General features: G+C 33.5%; 1 protein-coding gene across 2 annotated transcripts in view; it reads left to right on the top strand.

Annotated features, from left to right (window-relative positions):
* Positions 1–14539, top strand: part of LOC149147158 (protein DMR6-LIKE OXYGENASE 1-like) — a 100378-nt gene extending 85839 nt beyond the window's left edge. The window contains exons 1-4 of one of the 2 annotated variants that reach the window (XM_089439293.1): positions 12557–13197; positions 13398–13645; positions 13729–14050; positions 14148–14539. In XM_089439293.1, coding sequence (XP_089295419.1) covers positions 12772–13197; positions 13398–13645; positions 13729–14050; positions 14148–14405 — 1254 coding nt within the window. In that variant the 5' untranslated portion in view covers positions 12557–12771 and the 3' untranslated portion in view covers positions 14406–14539. Of the gene's footprint in view, positions 1–12556; positions 13198–13397; positions 13646–13728; positions 14051–14147 lie in introns of those variants that run through there. The other variant, XM_089439294.1, reaches the window with a different exon arrangement.
* The last annotated feature ends 10919 nt before the right edge of the window (positions 14540–25458 follow it).

Raw genomic sequence — 25458 nt, 5'->3', positions numbered from 1 at the left:
CCCTCTAGAGGCGCCTCTGGCACTGACTGCTCTCCCTTGGCCTTTATGCCAGAATGCTTTGCTTGCTTGGAGGAGTAGAAGGTCCTCCAGTTTTGTCTCCTGGATGAGAAGGATTTTAGGTGAGTACATCCTTACAATGTATTTCAGAGCTTCTTCTTTCAACCTACTACCTAAACCTCTGCAATTCCAGGAGACGTATTTCATTATTTACTGGCTTAGAAGGTTGTGGCTCCTTTTGGAACCTGACCATGTTTATGCCTAGATCTGGTATTCATCATTCCTTTGAGAGCCTTGGAGAACATCCAGATAAGTTTTTTCCTCTGTTTGTTTCTTCTCAGACTTTCGACCCCTGGCCGACTTGATAGGAGTGAATTGTGAGCTGTCTGAATCTAAGACTCCATCTTCTGAATGTCCCTCAGAATCGGAGCCCAGACTGATGCGCTCCTCGTTTTCTTCTTTTTCCCCTTGTTCATCCTTTGATGGAGGAAGAGTTGACTTTGCCTCTACTTATTTCACTTTCTTCGATGGGATTCTGGTTCCTCTTAGGTTCCAGTGGCATTTGTCTTTACCCTAGAGGAAGAACTTTCTTTTGGAACTTCTTTGGCTTTTGGTTTAGGCCGGGGCTTCACCAATGGCCCTGAATTTTTCTTCTCAGTTGGTTTTGGGATTGCCTTTCCCTTTTTGATTTCTTTCCATCCTTCTTTTTCCACTTTGTCCCCGGTTGGAGCTTTTGGGCAATTTCGTTGGAAGTGTCCATGTTCGTGACAGGTTCTGCATTTGAAAGGTAGTTGCTCGTAATCCAATTTTTGATAGTGATGCCATTTTCCGACTGTAAGGTTTACCGCTTCGGGCAGTCCAGCTTCCAAATTGACTTCCACACAGATTCTTGCGTAGGTATATTGGCCCTTGTTATCTGCTTTGTGAATGAAACGACCTAGGCTATTTCCAATCTTCTGCAAGGTGTGATAGCTCCAGCAATGGATCGGAAGATTGGGAAGCCAGACCCAGACTGTGACCTCTTTAGGGGTATCGATTGAGGGATCAAAGTCGGGGGTCCACTTATTAAGATACAGACCCTGATTTCCCATAAAATACAGACTGTTTCTGAAAACCAAATCTCGATCTTCTTTGGAGGTGAACTGGAAAATGAAATACCCTCTTCCGACAACATAGCAGATCACATTGTTTTCCAGTTGGGGCCTCTATTTGCATTGAATCCAGTCATATGTTGTTTTTGTAGAGGGCCAACGTCCCATAAATTGTCCTACCAACCCTTTGTCAGCCAGGGCTAGGGCGATTTTTATCAGTTGGTCTTCTGGCAGGGCGATCTCAGGAATTTCCTCCAGTTTTTTGATGAATTTCAGGACTTCTGGAATTAAACGTTTCTTCCCTTTCTGCGAGAGCAATCTTCTGAATGCTTCTTTTGAAGAGATTGTTGGGGTGGGAGAAGGCTCCCCACCCCCAGACACACTCATGGCGGCGGCTATGCTCTTCTGCGATCGCAAAACCCTGACGCGGACACTGTGCCAGTAGCAGCACTGGCCGGAGGAGGGAGGCAGAGCCTGATTGCGGGGATGCTGGGAAGGATTGAGAGCCCAACAGCAGGGGGCCTGTGAAGGGCCGCAGGGGCCGAGGAAGAAGGGGCGCGGGAGCTCCAGTTCAGAACGCGCATGCAGATCACCCTGAAACTCAGTGCTGCCCTCCATTTTCATTCAAAGTGAAATATCGCATTAAACATAGGTTTGATCTAAAATGGTCATTGTATTAAATATAAAGTTTTGTCTTAAAATATTTTTGTCTCAAAATGTTTTTGTCTTAAATATAAAGTTTTGTCTTAAAATAATTTTGTCTTAAATTGTTTTTGTCTTAAATATAAAGTTTTGTCTTTAAATTTTTGTCTCAAACTACTTTTGTCTTAAATATAAAGTTTTGTCTCAAAATATTTTCGTCTTAAATTATTTTTGTCTTAAATATAAAGTTTTATCTTAAAATATTTTTGTCTCAAACTACTTTTGTCTTAAAATACTTTTGTCTTAACCTATTTTTGTCTTAAATATAAAATTTTGTCTTAAAATATTTTTGTCTCCACCTATTTTTGTCTTAAAGTTTATATTTAAGACAAATCAATTGATATTAATTTTTAATGTAAAATAACTAAAATAAAAAATGAGTTTTTGAGACGAAAGATTTCTTTTGTTTAAAAAAATGACTGTAGTGAATATTCACAAAGATGAAGTCCTTAACTGAGGGATTATTGAGACACTCTTGTTTTCCATTACACGAAGTCATCGATGCTTCGCCTAAAAAAACCCATTGATGCTTGGCCTAAAAAACCTGCAGCTTATAGGTAGCTATTAAACCTTATGTCAACCATTAAAGCAACAATCATAACTCGTTTGGCTTAATATAATATTGAAGCTTTTGTTATAGGGAAATTGCAGGCAAGTATGCTGTGGAGGTAAGGGCACTGTGTTTAAGGTTGCTGACTGCAATTTCTGAAGCTCTAGGACTCCACTCTGATTACTTGAATAATATTTTTGGGGAACACGGACAGCTGTTACTTGTAAATTACTATCCACCATGCCCATGCCCAAGCCCAAATCCAAATCCAGATGTTACCCTTGGTTTAAGAAGCCATTCAGACGCAGGTGGCATCACGGTCCTCATGCAAGGCGATGTCAGCGGTTTGCGAGTACTTAGAAAAGGGAAGTGGGTTGCTGTAGAACCCATTGCTGATGCCTTTGTTATCAATGTGGGAGACCAGCTAGAGGTAATTAATTAGAACTACGATCCAATAATATTATATTTTGGCTTTGAGATATATTAATCATGGTATTAATATTGTGATTTGAAATGAATATGAATAGGTGGTGAGCAATGGAAGATTCAGGAGTGTGGAGCACCGAGCAATAACGAATGCATCGACTGCGCGTATATCGATCCTTCAGATGACGCCATTATTGCCCCTGCGCCGTCCATGGTGGATGAACAGCATCCGGCTAGGATATGAGTTTCGAGAATTCAGGCAACTTTTCTTCAACCAGGGACTAAAAGGGAACACTGTGCTGCATCATTTCAAGATACCTGACACCTGTGAATAGTGTTATTAAATTCACAGGAAATCTCTTTGTGCCTCCTCTGGTTTTACCATCGATGCATCCCCCTCTTGGCATTATCGGAGCGTTCATTCACAATATTAATAAACTGCGTGTGTTTCTACGGTAATATATATATATATATATATACACATGGGAGAGAAGAAGTAATCAGAGTCACGTTTTGAAACACATGATTTATGTAGTGTATGTAATTTTTACGCGAAATAATAAGAGTTACTTTTGATACTTCAGTGGTTTGTGTTACTTCATATATATGAGGGTTATCAAGAAGTCAGACTTAACTGCTTGAGCTTCTAGTTTCTATGGTAATATATGTGTGAGAAATAATAAGAGAAAATTGTATATATATATATATATATATATCCAATAATTTTTATAATCAACTTTATTTTGTATTTGTGTGATAAAGGTAGTTAATTTAGTATTATTAAAGAATGTTATATTAATATGTGATCATTATGTAAAGAGTATATGAATTTTTATATAAATCTGGTATCACTATAATTTCTAGTGAACAATTAGTAGCCAGTATATAAATCTAATATCTTATATAAATCGAGTATCACTATAATTTCTAGTTATGTTAATTAGTAGTGGAGCTCTTTAATTGTGCACTAATTTATTAATCATTTTTAGTTTGTGAATAATTTAATTTTAAAATTATAAATAAATTAAATATTAAATTAATATATGATTTTATTTTATAGGTTTAGTTTAATTTAGTGATAAAATAAATTTTTTCACTATAATATAGTAATATGATTTCAAGTAAGATTGTGATTTTTATGTTATTTAAAATATTTTTTTGAATATATAAATGAATTAAACAATTTAAACTCAAAACTCAGATTTTTAAAAATCTCTTTGGAATTTGATTAAATTAACCATAAAAAATGTCTGATAATTATTTTATCTATAAGTTAAACTATGCATATGTTATATACAAAAATAAATAATACATTTATTTTTAAAATTTAGGTTTTATCTTAATTATGTATAATATATTAATGAAGTTATACAAAATTAGTTTTAGATAAATTAAAAGGTATTTTTACTAAAAGTTTTAGTTGATCCTTTTTTGTCTATATATTTTTCATATTTTTTTTTGTTTAATTATGTATACCCATGTCTATTTCACAATAGGCTTTTCAGAATTTTAATTGAACTATAGGTGCATGGTAGAGATTTACCCTTCATTAAATATCAAGGATATTCTTTATAGTACTCACAAACGAAGGGTTGAGATTTACTTCCAAGTTAATTGCGTCTTTTTAGTTATTCATCTCATATTAATTAATTAAAAAAATGACATATCAACATATGTCATATTGGACATGTGGTATTGATAAACTATGGTATTGATTTATGATATTATAACAAAAAAAATTATAAATTAAAAATTTCCATAAAAATACTTCATTAAAAATATTACCAACCTATATATATCTTAACTCACATATCTATTAAATGCTGGAAAAACTCCCAAATTAAATCTTACAGGTAAACCCTTACCCCTTCAGACGCTAAAAGATCGCAATCATTCATTTAACTCAATTTAATCGTTTAGGCGGCCCACTATGGAGCTAAATATATTCCACAGCCTCTCTTTCTGCAAAGGCTGGACTGAATATTGGACGTGTAATTTCCTATAAAGCGAAATATGTCACACGGTATTTCAGTGAAACTCTGGGAAGCATTCGCTTAAATTGATTTAAAGTAATTGGTTTCTATAGGTATAATTTGACGATGGAAATCATATAATTTGACGAGTGGGAATTATATATATTAAATAAATGTTATTTTATAAAATATATAAGTGATTATAGTATTTTATTATGTTATGGTTGAAATATTATAAAAATAGGAAAATAAAAAATTATGGAATTTTATATAATAAAAAAATAAGAATTATATATAAAAATAAATTTTATTTTATAAAATATATAAATGAAAGTATTTTATTATCTTATTGGTTGAAATATTATAAAAAAAATAGTTTGAGAAGGGAATTATATATGGAAAATAAAAGCTAATTTTTAGAATATTTAAATGGTGGCATTATTTAATTATAATGTTGGTTGAAATTTCATAAAAATAATTCAAATTATCTTATGGAATATTAAATAATCACAATATTTTATAAGAAAATGGATAATGTTTCCATTCATATTAAAATTCAGGTAACTTTTGCTTTAAAAAATCTTAATATATAATATTTTTTTTTTGTTATTTGTCTAATTTTATTAATAGATCAATTTTTATAAAGTTATGTTTATTAATTTATTTATATATATATAAACATATTTGATTATATAGTTAATTTATGATATTTATTATTTATTATATTTGAAAATAATAAAGTTTATCCAATTTAATTAATTTTTTATTAAATATTGCATTTTATAAAATTTAATATATTTACATTAATAAAATTTCAATTATTTAATAACTTTTTTATCTAGTAAAAAATTTATCATAACTTAGTTGTCAAACTAGTAAGTTGACTCATCATTGTTATTCAAGGAAAACCAAACCACTTTGAATGACTAGTCTAGCTAGTAGTCAGTAAGGGGGTAGGATTTCATTCTTGTCATACCTCTAGATCTTAAGTTGTTAAGCTAGGAACTCTTAGCCAAATAAAAGTAATTTTCAGACATACCCCAAAATCATAATTAACATTTAATATTTTATTGATTTAAAATTAATAAATTATTTGATAAAATACCATACTTCAAATTAAAAATTCTAAAATAATATTAATAAAATATATACATAAATTATAAAATTATATTAATAAAAAAATGTATTTCTAAATATTATAATTTTTTTCACCTTTATCCTTATACTCACCAAAAATATCGGAACCATAAATGCGAGCTCGTTCCAAAGCATGGCTCCCCCCCACTCTGGGTAGTGGAAATTTTATTGACTAAAAATGGCATCTAAAACGTTGTATCCATGAACACCAGACATTGCAATGATTCATTAAATCCAATGCAATTGATGTTCATCCCAATGAGCAGTCCAATGTTCCACATCATGTTTCTGTTATCTATGCATATCCTTTGACAAATTTTCTATAATATCTTGTACGTCCTAATGTGGTGTGAAGCTGCCTCACTATCTTTGGTGGAGGTAAATTCACAATAATAACAATCTTCACAAGATCCACCATCAATCCTTGCTTGCAAACAATATGTCCCAACAATATACCAAAAGGTACACAAAATATGCACTTTTTGATATTCAGAGAAATCTGATACTGTCTGCATGTGTTGAGCATCAGTCTTAAGCTCGCAACATGTTTCTTCAATAACCCAAATATTGTCCAATCATCGAAGTATACTTCTAAAAACTTGTGAATATATTCTTTGAAAGTTGCAACCACCACTCTTGAAAATATGGTAGGGGCATTCTTCAGTCCAAAAGGCATCATTGTATATTGATATGAACCCCATTTTGTAGCGAAGGTGGTCTTATGTCGATCCTCTAGTGCAATTCTAATATGATGGTATCCTGAAAATCCATCTGTAAATGAATAGGCTTCCTGACCTCCTACATTGTCCAATACTTCATCAGTGAAAGGAGTAGGGAATGGGTCATGTAGACATGCATCATTTAACTTCCTTAAATCAACAAAAATCCTGATTTCTCCTTGTGTTTTCTTTTTTTATACCACCACAAGACTTACCCACTCCGATTCTTCCACAAGTTTAGTGATTCCAGCTGCTATCATTTTGTCAGGTTCTTTCTTCACTTTTTCTTTATACTTTGGATTCAATCTATAAGGGCTTTGCCTAAATGACTTCGCATTAGGCTTCAGAGGAATATTCATAACTCCTAAATCTCCTACTATGCCCTTCATATTTGAAAACTTACTGGGACATAACTCCTGGTATTCATGCGTAAGATTTGTCACTTTGATGACTATTTCTTCATCCCAATAATCTCTTATCGTTGCAAACTTCAACTCCTCTTCTGATCCTATATTCACCTTCTTTGTCTTCAATGGCTTTGTTATATCAGGCATTTCTAACTCAGGTCCATTCACTTCACGGTAGCCTTCAGATTCTGCTATGTCAATATTGCGAGGGTCTTCATCTTCTTCTATGTTGTAGCATTCCAATACATTCTGTAGCTGCGCAACCCAATCAGGTTGCCAAGTGAGTGGAATTTCATTCTCAAAAATCTTCTTTTTAACTATTTGAAGGGCTAAATCTATATATGGACAATCATCTTCAAAGCTAAATGTCAATATAAACCCATCAACCATCTCTGCCCAGCTCGCAATACCATGTTAAAGTTCTATTTCCAGGTACCAGTTTTGAGGAATTGTCTCCAATGTATGGATGAACCCATGCACCCATTCTTCTCGTGGAATCTCCTTCCATGATGTCATGCAAAGCTCGATGTGCTCTCTAAGATTAGCTTGACCATCATATTTATCTGTCAACTCTATTTCTACCTAACCAAACCTTATCCATATCAACCTTCAACATTCTTGCCAAGTCCCTATATTATTCTTATGTGTACCTCACCATCTAGCAAGAGTAACTCTAAGGGATATATCCAAAGATAACAATATTTGACACTTCGATACTTGTTCTTCATATTCTTCAAGAAAAGTATTTATATCACCCAAACCATCATAAAAAGGTAAGTCACATACCTCAGCTATCATACAACGAACTATTTTAGTAACTCTTGCACATCACCTCGTAGATACTTCATGTAATTTATTTTACCAATTTTCCAATTCTTCTTCTGAATCCAAGGCACATGAACTATCATGCTCCCAACTCAACTTTCCTTCAGTAGGGTTAACACAGTCTTGTTCTTTTACTGTCATCTGACATATTCTATATATATCAGTTGCGTTGTACTCCTCTTTAACTAGTTCAACATACCTTGCTCCTTCTGATGGATCCAAGGGAACGATCACTCTCATATTGTTGCTTTAAAATATCATTTGCCTCTTCTTTAAGTTGATTATAGCCATGTTGGAAAATTCCCGATCGAGTCCAAGTAATGCAGGACAGAGGTTACTATCATCCAAAATTTCTATTACTTCAAAATCAGTAGTAGTGCACACCTCTTTAATGTCCACTATAATGCCTCATAATCTTCCTATAGGAACACTCTTCTGTTGATTCGCCATTCTTAGCTGAATGGGTGACCATTGCAACTTTAGTTTACCCATTAACTCCCATGTTTACTTTGTCAGGGCATTAGCTCCAAATCCCAGATCTAAAATAACTTGGTCCATGTCATATTCTCCTATTTATGCACGAAGCCTCATTTCTTTCTAGTTCTCTCATGTCTATGTAAATTGTTAACTTCACTCATCTCACTTCGTGGTACTTCTTTAGAAGCACAATAATCTATCAATTCTTATAACCCTTCTACAACTTTTTGGTTTCTTAAAAACTTCATGCAAGTTTGTAGAAAATACTTTAAAATACATGGATCCATATCTTGTGTCATAGCTGATATAATGTCGCAGTTATCCTTCTACATTGGTTTTTGATTCGCGCTAGAGGTCAAAGCCCCAACATCCATGAAACTTCTTTTTGCCTCCATAAGCACTTATTTCTCCTTCTAAACATCAAAGGCAGGAGCTTTCTCTGTAGTCTTTCTTACCCATGTGGCTTCAATTTCCTTATTTCCATTCGCTTTATCATTTCCAGTCACAACTCCACTCCTTGTTACAATATTAATGCGAGGTTCATCGGGCCTAGGTTCCACAGTCATCATTTGGATGTTTTGTGTCAATTGTTGATTTTTCTTTTCTTTCACTTTTTCCATAAGTACTGGAAACTGCTCAATTACATGATCAAATTATTTGCAATACTTACATGTCGTAGTAGGATTCTAACAATCTCTTGCAAAATGACCTGCCTAGCCATAGTTATAGCAGATAATCTGTCCTCGACCTTGACCAGCTCCACCACCTCGACCTCTTCCTTGATAATCACCTTGACCACTGCGCTATCCATGTTCTTCAAATTTCATTCTATAGGCATCAATACCACGCTCCATCATTAGTTCATAATTTCGACAACTTTTCTCATCATGCCCTACTGATTTTCATAATTTGCAATATATGTTTCTTGGAGTCTGGACATACTTCTGCAATAGGTAGCAATCTTTTGCGCGATGTTCACCTCTACTTTTACATATCTCGCACCATAAGCTGGATCCAGGATTCAAAGGATTCAGTGCTCCACTAGCCATGTAGTTTTTGAAGAGAGGGCATTGTTATTTAGATAGGCTTTCTTATTTGCACTTTGTACACCCAATTTCTTCTCTTACTTCCTTACTTTTCTTCATATCTTGTATCTGCAGAATCAAATTTTCCAGCCAACACTGGATCTGTTTCATACCTGCATTGGTATCGCCTATAGGCGAAGCTTCTATTTTCATCGCAAGTTCTAAAGTTTTGGCTTGAGTTTCTATCTTCTATTGTGACAAAGGAAATATTATATGTGGAAGAAGTGCAACTATAAACCATTATTCATGTTGCTGTGGAGCTATTTCGAAGCTCACCTGGGCCAATAATATCTTGAATCTTTGATCAAATTCCTAAACAGACTCAGTAGGATTTTTTTTTTTTTTATTTCTTTTAGCTATGTGATGCACTGCGACTTAGACTTCAGCTTCTTAAATTATTTTACCAACGTTGTTTTAATGTCTGCAAATGATTTGATATGATTGCTCAAATACTTCATGTACCATGTCAACGCTTTATCTCAGAATTTTGTGACAAGCTACTCTTTCTTCATATTTTCATCATGGACCTGCTTTGTTGTCCATAATGCTTCACATAAAAACCAAAACTACTATGAATCCTCTGATCCAGTCCCTTTAAAGATAGGTAGCTTAATATCATCGACCATAGTTCTTCTTGGAGGGGGAGGGGGATTTGTAAGGGGAGGGGGATGAGGGTTGGGGGGGTAGGGGGACAGGGAAACCAAAAAGCACCCCGATTACTACTTGATTCTGGCTTCAGTGAACTTGCAGGCTAGAAGGGTGAATACTGCAGACATAACTAGATACGTTATTCAAAGGTCTTAAACAAACTTGTTTGGACAATGAACTTGCAATTATTTTCTTGCACTTTGTTGACATGTACTTTTGATGTCCTTGATTGCCATCATTTCAATCCCATAAAATATACTTAGGAATTCTTATAATCAGCTTGGATCTATACCTGCTTTGACTTTTGAAAGGATTGGTTTTCTTCATAGATATTCCAAATTCATTGAGGTAACCCTTCAATTTGGATTTGATCCACACATAAATACAAAGACTTGATTATGTGCTTGCGGGACATGATAAAGACTTTGACCTTCTCACTAAATGCAAGAATGAAACATAGCACAACACAAATTTGATCTTGAACTAGGGATTTGACCATTTTGGTGACACTTACAATTAATAGTAAAAATTAAAATTACTAATTTTATCAAAATCTTTTTAATCATAAAGGTTTTTTTTTAAAGTTGTAAAACATTTTTAATGTAATTATTTATTTATGTACTTGATAAATTAATTTAATGTAAATTATAGTGATTATTTTTGTGTTATTATTAAGTACACGTGTTTTTGCATAAAATAATATACATTTGGATTGTTGATGTTTTATAATGCTTTTAATTAAAAGTAATCAAATATGTATATTTATTTTTGTTTTTTACTATAGTGAACATCATTATTTTATTTAGAGAATACTTAATTTTTATTTTTAAAAGGAATCGTTTGAGCAAGGAAGGAATTATACATCTCCCTCATACTCGATTGTAAGCAGAACAAGTGAACATAGTGAGAGTGACATTATTGATATTTTATAATGTTTTGAATTAAAACTAACAAAATATCTTTTAGAGAATATCTGCTTTTTATTTTAAAAGGGACATATGTAACTCCAGGTTGAGCATGGAAGGAAATACACATCTCCCTTATACTAAGTTGTAGAACAAATTTTTGGGAACAAGAAGAACAATTTTTATCTAACAAAATTCTTAACCATGTAGATTCATTCGACTTTATTATAGAGATTATTAATTTGTAAATAGGCTTTGTTACAGTACCATGGACCAATATCATTGCTTATCAATACCATATGCCCAAAAAAACCACAACTCATTTAGTGTCACACTTGTTAATATGACATTTTTTAATTGATGATTTAATTAAAACAACAAAAACAAGGTATAACTACTTTGAAAATAAATCACAACTTTTTATTTGTGTATACTACAAAGAATATTTTAAACTATTTTATGGAGGTTAAATCCCCATTATCGACTTAATAATTATTGATGATTAAATTAAAATTCTAAAAGCCTTATTCTAAATTAAGAAAAAATAATAAAGCAATTATTAAAAGAAAATTTGGAAAAATATTAAGAAGATTTAGTAAAAATATAAAAGTTTTAGAAAAATATAAAACTTTGGAAAGAGACTCCAAATTCTATCTTCATAAAAGAAATGAAAAAACATTAAAAATCTTTAGTAAAAAATATAAAACTTTAAAAATATAAAACTTTGGAAGGAGACTCCAAATTCTATCTTCATTAAAAAAAATGAAAAAACATTAAAAATCTTTAGTAAAAAAATATAAAAACTTTTAAAAAATATAAAACTTTGAAAGAGAGTCCAAATTCTATCTTCATAATAAGTTAAGGAAAGTCTCAACACTACAACAAAAACATCTCCACCATCTGTCAAAGCTGCAACAAAAACATCTCCACCATCCTCATAAATATTTTTCATAGTCATCATTAAAATCATTATTTTCCTTCATATTCTTAACATCACTGTAATTTGAACATGAACATTTTGACTCAAACATTCTATATAATTATACTCAATATTCATTGCCTCATAATTTGTATTTATTGTCTATTACTATTCAACATTTATTGTTTTGCATATATTCTCTATCATTACTTAAAAAAAATGGATGAAAAACCTATCTTATCTCTATAATAAAACAAATCAATTTTATATATTAAAAAATATAAAATATTTTTTAAATATTAGAACAATAATTAAATATATTTTTATTTATAATATTTAAAATTCCATAATATATTCTATAGAATATGTTACCAAGCAAAGATTCGATTTAGGTAGGCAATCTCTATCAGGCGGTTAGATTTTGGTTTTCAAATAATCCCATACCATTCAAAATTAAAAATGTCCATCACTTTCTTCTTGAAGAATGTCCATGACTTTCTTGTTGAAGAATGACTAACTTGTTGAAATAAGAATATGTTTCCATGTTCAAACAAAACAGAAAGTCTAACCATGCAATGCACTAATGACTCATCCTCTTCAATCCCATGAAATGTTCAATAAGTCAAGCCACGTGACACAAACCCACTTATCTCCGTGTGCGTTTAAAGCTGTATCAAACTCACAAATTACTACGAGCTTCACCTCTCATCGACAAATTGGCAACCCTTTCTGTTAAAAAAATCCATCCCTTATTTTCCCTACGACGGTGGAACAAACATTTGCGCGTGCGTGTTGTACGAGGAGTCTAGTCTTACAGCAACCTACAGGGACGATAAATCTGGATTTTGGCAATAAAAGGCTGCCTCTCTTTTTACTTTTTTATTCCTTCAAAAAAACTTTGCTGTTTCAGATGGCTTCCTTGGCTCTACTTCCATTTGGTCACCTCGCCTCTGTTTCCATTCGGGGCTCTACAGATTGCAATTTCTGCAATGCGAACTTGCAATTTCTAACTTCAATTAGAAGTCGTGCAACATCCGTATGGAAAAAAGATTGTATTCGCTATAACATCAAAAGGAAAGAAAGATGCATGTCCTCTAGAATGGATCTCCACACTGAGACGGAAGCTAATGGTGTTGAGAAACTGCTGTCCAATGGAGTAAACAATGTTGAGGTGCAGAACAAATATATTCTGCCTCCCCAGGAGCAACCCAACATGTCTCAGGTATCTGTCTGCGAGAGCATTCCATTGGTGGATCTGAAACACCTGGATGGCCCTAGCAGAACCACTGTCATCCGACAAATCCAACGTGCATGTCAGGAGGATGGCTTTTTCCAGGTACAACGTTCAATCTCCACTCTTCCAAGTTTTTTAGTTTTTTTTTTTTGTTTTTCCAAAAGGATGACTCATGAGGATTTGAATTTTGAATGTGATAATATCTCCTAATAAACTTCCATGGCCTCAATTATGAACATTAATTCTTAATAATTTTTCTCTTCAAACTCAGTATTAATATAGTTGAAACATGATATGATCAGATAGTGAACCATGGGGTACCAGAGATGGTGATGAAAAACATGATGGCAATCGGCAAAGAATTCTTCGAAATGCCGATGGAAGATCGAGCATACCTCTACTCAGACGATCCAAAGCAATTGGCTCGGCTTGCTACAAGCTTCAATATTCACAAAGATGAAGTCCTTAACTGGAGGGACTATCTGAGACACCCTTGTTTTCCATTACACGAAGTCATCGACTCTTGGCCTAAAAAGCCTGCAGCCTATAGGTAGCCATTAAACCTTATGTCAACCATTAAAGCAGCAATTATAACTCGTTTGGGTTAATATAATATTGAAGCTTTTGTTACAGGGAAATTGCAGGCAAGTACGCTGTGGAGGTGAGGGCACTGTGTTTAAGGCTGCTAGCTGCAATTTCTGAAGCTCTAGGACTCAATTCTGATTACTTGAATAATATTTTTGGGGAACACAGACAGCTGTTACTTGTAAATTACTATCCACCATGCCCAAACGCAGATGTTACCCTTGGTTTAAGAAGCCATTCAGACGCAGGTGGCATCACTGTTCTAATGCAAGGCGATGTCAGCGGTTTGCAAGTACTTAGAAAAGGGAGGTGGGTTGCAGTAGAACCCATTGCTAACGCCTTTGTTATCAATTTGGGAGACCAGCTGGAGGTAATTAACTAGAACTGCGATCCAATAATATTATATTTTGGCTTTGAGATGTATTAATCATGGTATTAATATTGTGATTTGAAATGAATATGAATAGGTGGTGAGCAATGGAAGATTCAGGAGTGTGGAGCACCGAGCAATAACGAATGCATACACTGCGCGTATATCGATCCCTACATCTTATGGACCTTCAGAGGACGCCATTATTGCGCCTGCGCCGTCCATGGTGGATGAACAGCATCCGGCTCAGTACAGGGGATATGAGTTTCGAGAATTCACGCAACTTTTCTTTAACCAGGGATTGAAGGGGAAGGGTGTGCTGGATCATTTCAAGATACGTCATCCAAAGCAATGACAACTGTTTATTCATTTCTCAGTAAATCTGTTTGTAAGTGGGTGGGAGAGAAGTTTTGAAATAATAGTTGGAGAGGACTACTTGAGTACGTGAGTTTCCAGGATAGTATATATGTGTGTGAAATTATAATTAATTATTACACATAAGTTTAGTACCACTATAATTTTTATGGTTATGGTTTAAATGAGTGTATTTGTAATTTATATGGTTTAAATAAGTTTAATATCACTATAATATTTAGTTATAATTGAGAGGTAGATAAGTCTGGTAACTCTATAATCTTTAGTTGAATGTTATATGAATGGTAACCATTACTTAAAAAATACATGAGTACATAAATCAAGTATCATTATAATCTCTAGTTGAATGTTATGTTAACTAATTATTATACATAAGTTTAGTATTACTATAATTTTTAAGTGAAAATTATGGTAGCTTATAATTATTAAGAAAAAGTCTTTTAACTATACATTTATTGAAATTAAAATAAATTAAATCCTAAATCGATATTTTATAGAAGTAATAATATAAATATTTTAACAATTTATGTTTTATATGAGATATGTATAATATTTTGATGAAGTTGCATATAAATAGTTTTAGATAAATTAGGATCTATTAATATACTTTGAACACTCTCATAATTGTGGAAGGCTTTTTATTTTAACTTAAGGTGGATGAGGATTTGTTGACCTTTTATTTTATTTTTTAATTGAGAGCCTAGATTGATCAAGGGAATATGCTCAACATATGCTTAGTCTTAATGCTTATTAACCATTGTAGTGTATTAAAGAGTTTGTTAGGTTGCATTGACTTTTAATAAATTTAAAAAATTCAATTCATGCCATGTGGCTCATCACCCACCAATTTCCTAGGTATTTGAGATTATTCTAATTCTAATAAGTTCCTCATTATTATTTATAACATTCATTTATATATAACCAATTTTTTTTTAGCAAAATGGTCCATTACTTTTAATAAATTAAAAAAATTCAATTCATGCCATGTGACTCCTCACCCATCAATTTCCTACAAATTTGAGATTATTCCAATTTTAAAAGTTCCTCCATAATAAGTTCCTCATTATTATTTATAATATTCATTTATAATTTTTTTTTTGAGTTAAAATTGACCTATAACCTTTTTATACATGGTTAATTACATAAATGTGTACATTAGTAAGACATTCTTTAGCTATATCAACCACATCAATATTTTTAATATACTAATTTATATAAGAAAGAGTATACTAAACATCTAAAAATATATTTTTGTTTTATTTATTTTTCTTTCATAATTCTAAGTTTTAAAATATAATATTTTATTTTAATTTTATTATTAAATAATATTTTTAATAATTTATAAAAATGATCGACTTTTATTATAATATCAATATTATTAAACATAAATTTATAATTTATAATATAATTTAATATTATAAATTTTGTTAACATTTTTATCTATTAAAAATATTCAAATTTTAGGTTTTAAAATATGCTTTACATAATAGTTTCCTTGACTTGTACGGCAACTAAACAATCTGTGTAAATTATACTGATTATTCTTTGCGTTATTATTAAGTGAGAGTTTACAAAAATAAAATAACATATGGATTTTTTAATTGCTACGAGAGTCATTTTTGTGGTGGCTTATTATATTTTTAATGTAGTTTATTTTCCATAACTTATTTAAATATTAAAAATATATTATACATTAATTATGTATAATATTTTAGTGAATTAAAAAAAATAGTTTTGAGAAATTTAAAAATTTATATAAATTATTCAAATATTAAATTTATGTCATATACTAGTTATATATAATATTTTAGTGAATTTTGTTATATTTAGTTTTAGGTGACTTAGAGGTATTTTCATTCCATATGTATACAAGACATTTTATTATTTTTTATCATTCAAGATGCATCCAATACATCTCATTATTCCTTTATCATATTGATTGTTGTTTGAGGATTTTGTATTTTAGGATTTTTTTTTTTTTTTTTTTTTGTGTTTTGAGAAAAAATATAGTATACGTCAAATTTTATAGAGGATGGACACTTTTGGTAACCAATTATATGGTAATATCAAAGATCATAATATAAGTATTTTTATATGGTGAAAAACATTCTAAGAGGGAAACACCTAATAGCCTTAGTCAACATGGTCACTTGAGGCAATTTTATTAATGTAAAAGAAAATATTTTACACAAGAGAGTTCTCAAAATCAATCATCAATAATGACCCTACATGTTATTTAAATAGAGATTATGAACCAATCAGATCTTCCGTCATGGATCAATAACAATTAGTATAAAGGAGAATATAAATCATTGGATCATTCTATGTCTAGAACATCTTGTGACTGTCAGACTCTTAGATTACAATGCAACTAATGCATAGTAAAGAAACACACTAAGAAACAAACTTTCACTTACTAAACACATTAGACCAAGTTGAATTTAACTAACTCCTAAGTGTCTAAATATCCTACCAACCCCCTTTAAAAACAACTTGGGATAGGATTGAAGGATTTACAAAGGTGAGATAATGGGAGAAGGAAAGATTAGAGCCTATCCCCCCCTTAATGACAACTTCTTGAACTTCTATCATAGATCGAAGTTTAGAATACTTTGTCTCTATAATAGAATTTGTGAAAATTTTGCAACTTGATCAATTGTAGGGAAAAAATCCACTTCAATAACTCGATCATGAATGAATTTCTGATGAAGTGAACCTATAACTCAATGTGTTTACTGCGCTGATGCTAAATTGGATCTTTGACGAGCTTGATGGCACTTCGATTGTAGCACTGAAGGGTGATCAAATGTTGTAGTTATAATACAAACTATGAAAGGATCTATTGAAGCGAAAAGATAATCTAGATCTTGGGGGCTATGATTCAAGAAGCTTGAACGTCAAGAGAGGAGGAGAGAAACATATAGATCTGACATAAAACTAATCACAAGAACATTGATAAAAATGAAAGAATTGAATACATCACAAAAATATGAAGAGAGGTAGAGAGAAGAAGAAGAAGAAGAAGAAGAAGAAGAAGAAGAATTCCATTAAGAAGGATCATTTCATGCAATGAGACCAATTTTGGGACCTCTCCTTCTTGACCTTCACTCTCTTACTATTTCTTTTTTGTAACTTGTATTTTTTGATGGTTACTCCATCAGGTACATATTTATCAAGCTCCATTTTACATAAACATATGACTTTGTGAATTATAAATATGAACATAGACTATAATCCACCTAAGATTTAGATCAATCCCTCACCCCCTAGAAAATGATGGTCCTCATCATTCAAAATGCTAAAAAAAGAGGGAACCCATTATGTTTAATGTACCATTATGTTTACAATGTGTCAAACGACAATGAAGAGAAGGGTTTTATGTGTTTAAACCATAAACATGAGTTTGTGGATGACCCATAAACGAGTTGGAAATGACAAGCTTATAGAAGAGCTCACTTTGGTTTTCCCATAACTATGGGTTTGTGGATGAAAAACATGTTTTTTATTTTTTATTTTTCTAGTAATGGACCTCTTGCTGCAACTTTGCTGATAACTTTTGCTACAAGTGACGAGGTCAAATTTTTTCGAAGGCCCATTTGAGATATTGAATAGATATTTCCATTGATATAAGATACTTGCTTTGTAATGATCTTTGGAGTGAGAAATCATTCCTAAAACTCAAGGTATGCAGGGTCAGTAACCTATACAAATATGCGTGAATTAAATTAATGATATATGTTAGACCAAGAAATGAAATCAAATTTCGTAAGAAAACCCATTTGATCTAACAAAAACTACTTTAAAATGAGCTATTATGCACCCATTGAAGTTCTCTATAGAGATTGTGGCATCTACATGAAATTTGTTCAAGATTGTTGTCTTGTGTTCCATTATTATTGTGCTTCTACGGTGGCCATACCACTATGGGGAAGCTAAGAAATGGATAGAATGAGTTATTCTAAGAATATATGTGTCACATACAAAAGAAATTCAGCTATAGAATGGTTTCAAAAATCTATAACAATAATGAATGTGAGAATACCTAGTGTAGAGAAGCACACAAGATGTGAAGGGTTTGTAGAACAACATTGGTTGTTGTATAGGTCATGGAATCTTTATGTTGAAGACCAATGGATGTAGTGAATCCATGTAAAAATGCTTCTACAATGGTGAATGAATATTTTAGGATAAACAACTTTTTAATGCTTGTGGACCGATTATGATATTACAATGTATGTCTAAGAAAATGGAATTTAAAAGTGTCAAGAGGAGGCTAGAGGTTGTTGCAAAAATTTGAAACTAAAATATGTTGCAAACCATTGTTTCCATCGAGTCATAACCTACTCTGATACCACTGATCAAGATCTTGAAGGATAAGATCCAGGAAGCTTGAATGCTAAGAGAGAAGGAGAGAAAGAATACAAATCGTCCATAAAATTTATCACAAGAACATTGATACAAATGCAAGAACTAAATACATCACAAAAATATGAAGAGAGAGAGAGGGAGAGAAATAATTGGAGAAGATGAAGAATTTCATTAAGAAGAATCATTACATGCAATGAGGCTAATTTTAGGATGTCTCCTTCTTGACCTTCACTCTCTTCCTATTTATTTATTATAAGGTGTCTTTTTTTATGGTTACTCTGTCAACTACATATCTATCAAGTTCCCTTTTACCTAAAAATATGAATTTATGACTTATACATCAAAACTTAGGCTAGAACTCCCATAATATTTGGATCACAAGACTTCTTTACTTGCATTAACCACTACTCAGTACTCTTGTTTTGCTGAAGAAAGAGAAACAGTCTGTTGCTTTGTATAAACCCAAGTGACAGGTACAGACCAAGACTAAAAACATAACCTATAATAGACTTCTAATCAGTAGGGTTTACAACCCAATATGAATTAGTGAAACCAACCAACATAAGGGTCTGCTCTGAATTGTATTGTATCACAATCTGAACAATACCCCAAATATATTGAAGTATCCTTTTTGTTGTTTTCCAATGAATTTCATGTGGAATTTTCATATATTGGTCGATAAGACCAACAATAAAGGATAAATTAGGACTGGTATGAGTCAAATATAAGAGGAAACCAACTAACAAATTGTACAAATTAGTACTAAATTCAGGTGTAGGTGTTAGTAAGTTATACTCTAGACTGAAAAGGAGAAGGGGATAGTTTACAATATTCTATGTGAAAGTGATGAAAAAGGTCACATGCATACTTATATTGGGAAAGAAAAATTCCTTTCTTCGTTTGCAATACTTGGAGGCCAAGGAAATAATGCAAATATCCTAAGTCTATCATTTCAAACTTTTTCTTGAGGCTTGAATTCACATGGGTGAAAAGTTTAGGGTCATTTCGAGTGAGGATAAGGTCATCAACATAAGAACAAGGATTAGAGTGTTGCACATAGTGTTGTCGTTGTTGACAACAAGTGTCATTGATGTCAAAGGGGATGCCTAAGGAAGCAACAATGTCATTCATGAATCAAAGGAAGCAGTAGGAGAGTCAGATCTCTTGCATGTTGTTGTAATCAAGTGAAAAACACACATAGTTACTAGTAGATAGACATCAAGTAAACATGATAAGCACATACAAAGATGCAGAGAGACAGAGTAATGGAGAACCATTAGAAGAGCTCAAATATATCTTATTACATGTTAGATACAAAACCAACATGTTACATCATGCATAGATAAACATATATATAAATTTGTTAGGACAGTTATGCTAGTCTAACTGTTATCACCAAAAAATGATCACCTAGCCATTTCTAACTAGGTGGATCGAAATACACCATGTAGGATTAATTTTACCATAGCAAAATCACTTTCACTGTGGAAAATAATTTAGTAAACCACTTTTATTAAATTATTTTCTGATTAAAATAAGAAAACCCATGAGAATAATTAGATAAATCATTATTTATTTAATTTTCTCTAAGAATAATTATTAAATCATTATTTAAATAATTATTCCTTCTCACATTTGACTAAATCCCCTATGAATAATTAAGTAAATCATTATTTATTTATTATTCCTTATTTCCATTATTGGAATAATTGTTAAATCATTATGTAATAATTATTTCAATTTCACACCATTCTTAATCCTCGTGAAATAATCAATAAATCATTTTATCTATTAATTATTTCTAGATAAATTTATTTAACCATTTTAAATATCTTTTCCCTCTCCAATAAATATAATAGAGTATTCCTAGCAGTTAGATTTTGATTTCGTCAATATCATTTTATTCTCCATTTTCAAGGTTAACTCAATACTTTGTTATAAATAGGAAGGTTCTCCATTCATTTTTCACCATGATCATTATCATCGTCACCATTATCTCCTCTTTTCTTTTCAGCTCCCATTTGAGTTCCTCACATTGTTTGGGTTTTTCACATATTGAGAGAGAATATCGATTATTGAAGCATCGAGGACCTCAAAGGACCCATCCCACTAAGGGGGATTTGCATACCCTTTTAGTAGATCTCCTTTACTAGGTGTTATTAATAAAGAATTTGTTTAATTAAAGTATTTCCATTTGGATTATTGCATTGGATATCTTTAATGTTGTTTGTTATTTTGGATCGTATATGTTTTTGTTGTAGGTTTTCCATTTTATTGCAGATCTGAATTGTAAGAAACCATCAAATTGTTGTTAAGGTCATTTTTCACCTAGTGACTTAAGCGAAGTGTTTTTGGTTCACTTTCCAAGAAATTTCACACTAACAAATGGCGACTCCACTGGATCTTTAGTTACACATTGTTGTCAACAAATTGTTGGGTTGTGTTATATTTTTTCCATGACTAGCTCACGTAGTTTACGGGGGGGTTAGAGGGGGGGCGGAGCCCCCCCTTCGTTGCATTGATTGCACAACGGGGGGGTCACAGGGGGGGGGGACAGCCCCCCTGTTCGGGGGGTTTGAGGGGGGTGGATAGCCCCCCCCTACGGGGTTCAGGGCAGCAGCCCGAGGAAAAGATTTTTGGACCCTATATTAGGTTGGGTGGACCTACCTATGGTTTTTTGCATGGTTTTTGCACATGGTTTTGGATGCGATGGTTTTCGGTTCATGGTTTTGGACATGATGGTTTTCGCTCCATGGTTTTGGACATGATGGTTTTCAGTCCATGGTTTTGGACACGATGGTTTTCAGTGCATGGTGTTGGATGCTTCGTCATGTATAAATATCTATTGTAACATTGAAAGGAACATAATGAAAAATCAATCTGGTAGTCCCGATTTTGGGATCTAGGGGAAAATCTCTGTGTATATGTGTTTTATGTGTTATGCTCTCGCATTGTTTATTTTCTGTGTTTTAGAATTCGTATGCAGGTAATTTCTGTACGAGGTTAAAACCTACATTTGGTATCAGAGTTGTTTTGGCTTCAAGGGGACACCTTTGTTGTAGAGGGGTTTTTCTTGGGCCTGTGGTAGACCCTGTTCAGTGGGAAATCTACGGGATCGATTCTGGTGGTGAAAGAAGATGGCAAGTAGTGGAAAGATAGAGATCGAGAAATTTAATGGTCAGAGTTTTGAGTTGTGGAAACTCAAGATGGAGGATCTGTTGGTGGATAAAGATCAGTGGATTGTGGTAGATCTGGGTACTAAACCAATGGGAGTGTCCGATGAAGAATGGAAGAAGTTGGATCGGAAGGCAAAGATAAAAATATGATTATGTGTCTCAAATTCAGTATTGCTGAATGTATCAGGTGAAGCTACAACGAAGGCTTTGTGGGACAAGTTAGTGACTTTGTACCAATCTGGTGAATAAACTATTCCTACGGAAAAAGTTGTATAACTTGAGGATGAAAGATGGAGACTCGGTGACAGAGCATCTGAATGCATTTAATACTGTGGTAAGTTAGTTATTGTCTGTTGACATTAAAATTTCAGATGAAGATAAGTGCACTAGTTTGTTGTGTTCTCTACCAGATTCGTGGGATAGTCTGGTTATTGCAATAGGTAGCAATGCAACTGCCTTGCAGTTTGATGAAATAGTCTCATCCTTGCTGACAGAGGAGATGAGACAGAAAAATATGGAGAGCAAGAATGGTGATGCCTTGTTTGTATGAGGACGGTCCCAGAACAGAAACAAAAATAAGTCATCGAGTGGGAGATCTAAATCTAGAGGGAGATCTAAATATCCAAGAAAACCTGTAAAGGTGGTGTGCTGGAAATGCGGAAAGGAAGGGCACTACAAAAGGGACTATAAATCTAAAGCTCCTGATAAAGGAAATGGATCTGATGATGCTCCTTCTGTAGAGGCGAAAACAACCTCAGATGAGGGTGGGGATGTGTACTTGGCTTATTCAAGTACACATGTAGATCATGAGGCATGGTTGATTGACTTAGGTGCATCCTTTCACCTCACTCCCCATAGAGAGTGGTTCTGCGAGTATGAGAAATACGATGGTGGTGATGTCTTCTTAGGGGATGGTAGGAAGGCTAGAATCATTGGTCGTGGAAAAGTAAAGTTGAATTTGCAAGGTGGAAGGGTTAAAACACTTTCGGGTGTTCTGCATATTCCTGCATTGGCTAGAAATCTGATTTCTGTAAGCAAGTTGGATGATGTAGGTGTAAAAACAGTGTTCGAGAAGGATACTTGCAAGATGGTTCAGGAAGCACTGGTATTGATGCGGGGAGTTCGAATTGGAACTCTGTACAAGTTTCAAGGTAGCACTGTTGTTGATGGGTGCAACAGTTCTGTGGTTCCTGAAAGTGGAGCAGAAAATCTAGTGGTCTCTGAAGAGAAGACCATGTTGTGGCATCAAAGGCTTGGACATATTGGAGAGAAGGGCCTTCGAATACTTCATGGTAAAGGTATGGTAGAAGGTATGAGTAATAGCTCTCTGGATTTGATTTCTATGAAAATTGTGTATATGGGAAGCAAAAGCGGGTGAGTTCCCCCTCTGGTGGTAAGAGGGCAAAACAAATATTAGAGCTTGTGCACAGTGATGTGTTTTTACCTGTGAAGGTTCCATCACTGGGTAAGTCTATGTACTATGTATCATTTATAGATGACTTCTAAAGGAATACATGGACATATTTCCTCAAGAAGAAACCTGAATTCTTTGACAGGTTTAAAGAATTTAAGGCTCTGGTGGAAAACTAGACAGAGAAGAAGATAAAGGTGTTGAGGAAAGATAATGGTGGAGAGGTTTGCAACAAGGAATTTGAAGAATTATGTAAGAAGTGTGGTATAGCATGATAGAAGACTACTCCATACACACCTGAGAAAAATGGAGTTGTAGAAAGAATGAACAAGATGTTGATGGAAAGGGCAAGACGCATGCTCAGTGGTGCTGGGTTAGGACAGGAATTCTGGGCAGAGGCAGTGGAGACAACATGTTACCTGGTCAACAGATCACCTTCATCAGCATTGGAGGACAAGAATCCACAAGAGGTATGGATTGGTAAGAAACCCTCTCTTTCACATCTGATGGTATTTGGATGTGATGCATATGTACATGTTCCAAAGGAGAAAAGAACCAAGTTGGATAGTAAATCTGAAAAGTGCAAATTTTATTGGGTATAAGGATGGTTTAAAGGGTTATAAGCTTTGGAACCCAGTAACAAGGAAGGTTGTATACAACTGAGATGTGGTGTTTAGAGAGGTGAAAGATGTTATCAAACATGAAGTCCAACCAAAGGAACCTGAGTATATAGAGTTTGAGATTAAGGAGGAAGAATCAGACTCTACAACAGAAGAAGAATAAGAAGATGAAGAGCCACAAACTCTGGGTGTGAGAAGATCAGTTCGAGAAAGAAGGCAGCCAGAAATGTATAGTCCATCTGCTTTTTGTTCAAATTTTTCTTTATCTATTACTGATGATGATCCTAGAACTATGAGGGAAGCAGTAGATTTAGAGGATGGAAAAATCTGGAAAGAGGCCATGGTTGATGAAATGACATCTTTGCACAAAAATGATGCTTGGGATCTAGCGGAGTTGCTAGCTGGAAGGAAACCCATTGGCAACAAATGGGTGTTCAAGAAGAAGATGAATGTAGAAGGAAAGGTGGAGAAATACAAATCTCAGTTGGTAGCAAAAGGTTATTTCCAATTGTTGGGAATTAATTTTGGTGATATTTTTTCTCCTGTTGCCAAGGTAGCTTCTATTAGATCACTTTTATTTGTTGTTGCTGTTTTTGATTTTGAGGTAGAACAGATGGATGTGAAGACAACATTTCTTCACCGGGATCTGGAAGAGGAGATCTACATGAAGAAACCTAAAGGCTTTGAGATGAAGGGTAAGAAAGAACTATGCAAGTTAAATAAGTCTCTGTATGGGATAAAAAAATCACCAAGGATGTGGTATCAGAAATTTGATACATTTATACGGGGACTTGGCTTCACCAGAAACAAAGCAGATCACTGTGTTTATTTTAAATTAATTGGTGACCGTGTTATTTATCTAGTCTTGTATGTGGATGACATGTTGTTGGTTGGAAATGACAAAGAAATTATCCAGGATTTGAAGACCCAATTGTCCTCCAAATTCGACATGAAAGATCTTGGTGTTGCAAACTATATTTTGGGCATGGAAATTAAAAGAGATCGGGCAAAGCAGAAGCTCTAGTTAAACCAGAGGAAGTATGTTGAGACAATATTGTAGAGGTTTAATATGCAGGATAGTAAACCGGTGAAGGTTCCTATTCCTGTAGGTGTAAAGCTATCTACTGAACAATGTCCCAAGACATAAGAAGAGGAAGAGGACATGTCCCATGTTCCATATGCAAGTGTAGTTGATAGCCTAATGTATACGATGGTATGCACTAGACCAGACATTGCACATGTAGTGGGAGTATTGAGTAGGTTTATGTCAAAACCAAGGAAGGAGCATTGGATAGCAGTGAAGTGGGTTTTCAGGTTTTGCGTGGCACTAGTGATTATGGTTTGTTCTACCAAGGAAGACCAGGATTGGACAGGGTTTTGTATATTAGTGGCTTTGTTGATGTAGACTAGGCTAGAGATTTGGATCAGAGAAAATCTACAAGTGGGTATGTGTTTAAC

This window comes from Pinus tabuliformis, chromosome 9 (genome assembly GCF_031772625.1).
Source record: "Pinus tabuliformis cultivar Carrire ecotype Pingquan chromosome 9, CPIR1, whole genome shotgun sequence".
Taxonomy (NCBI): domain Eukaryota; kingdom Viridiplantae; phylum Streptophyta; class Pinopsida; order Pinales; family Pinaceae; genus Pinus; species Pinus tabuliformis.
The sequence above is the reverse complement of the archived record's forward strand: the minus strand, read 5'-3'. Positions and strand labels throughout refer to the sequence as shown.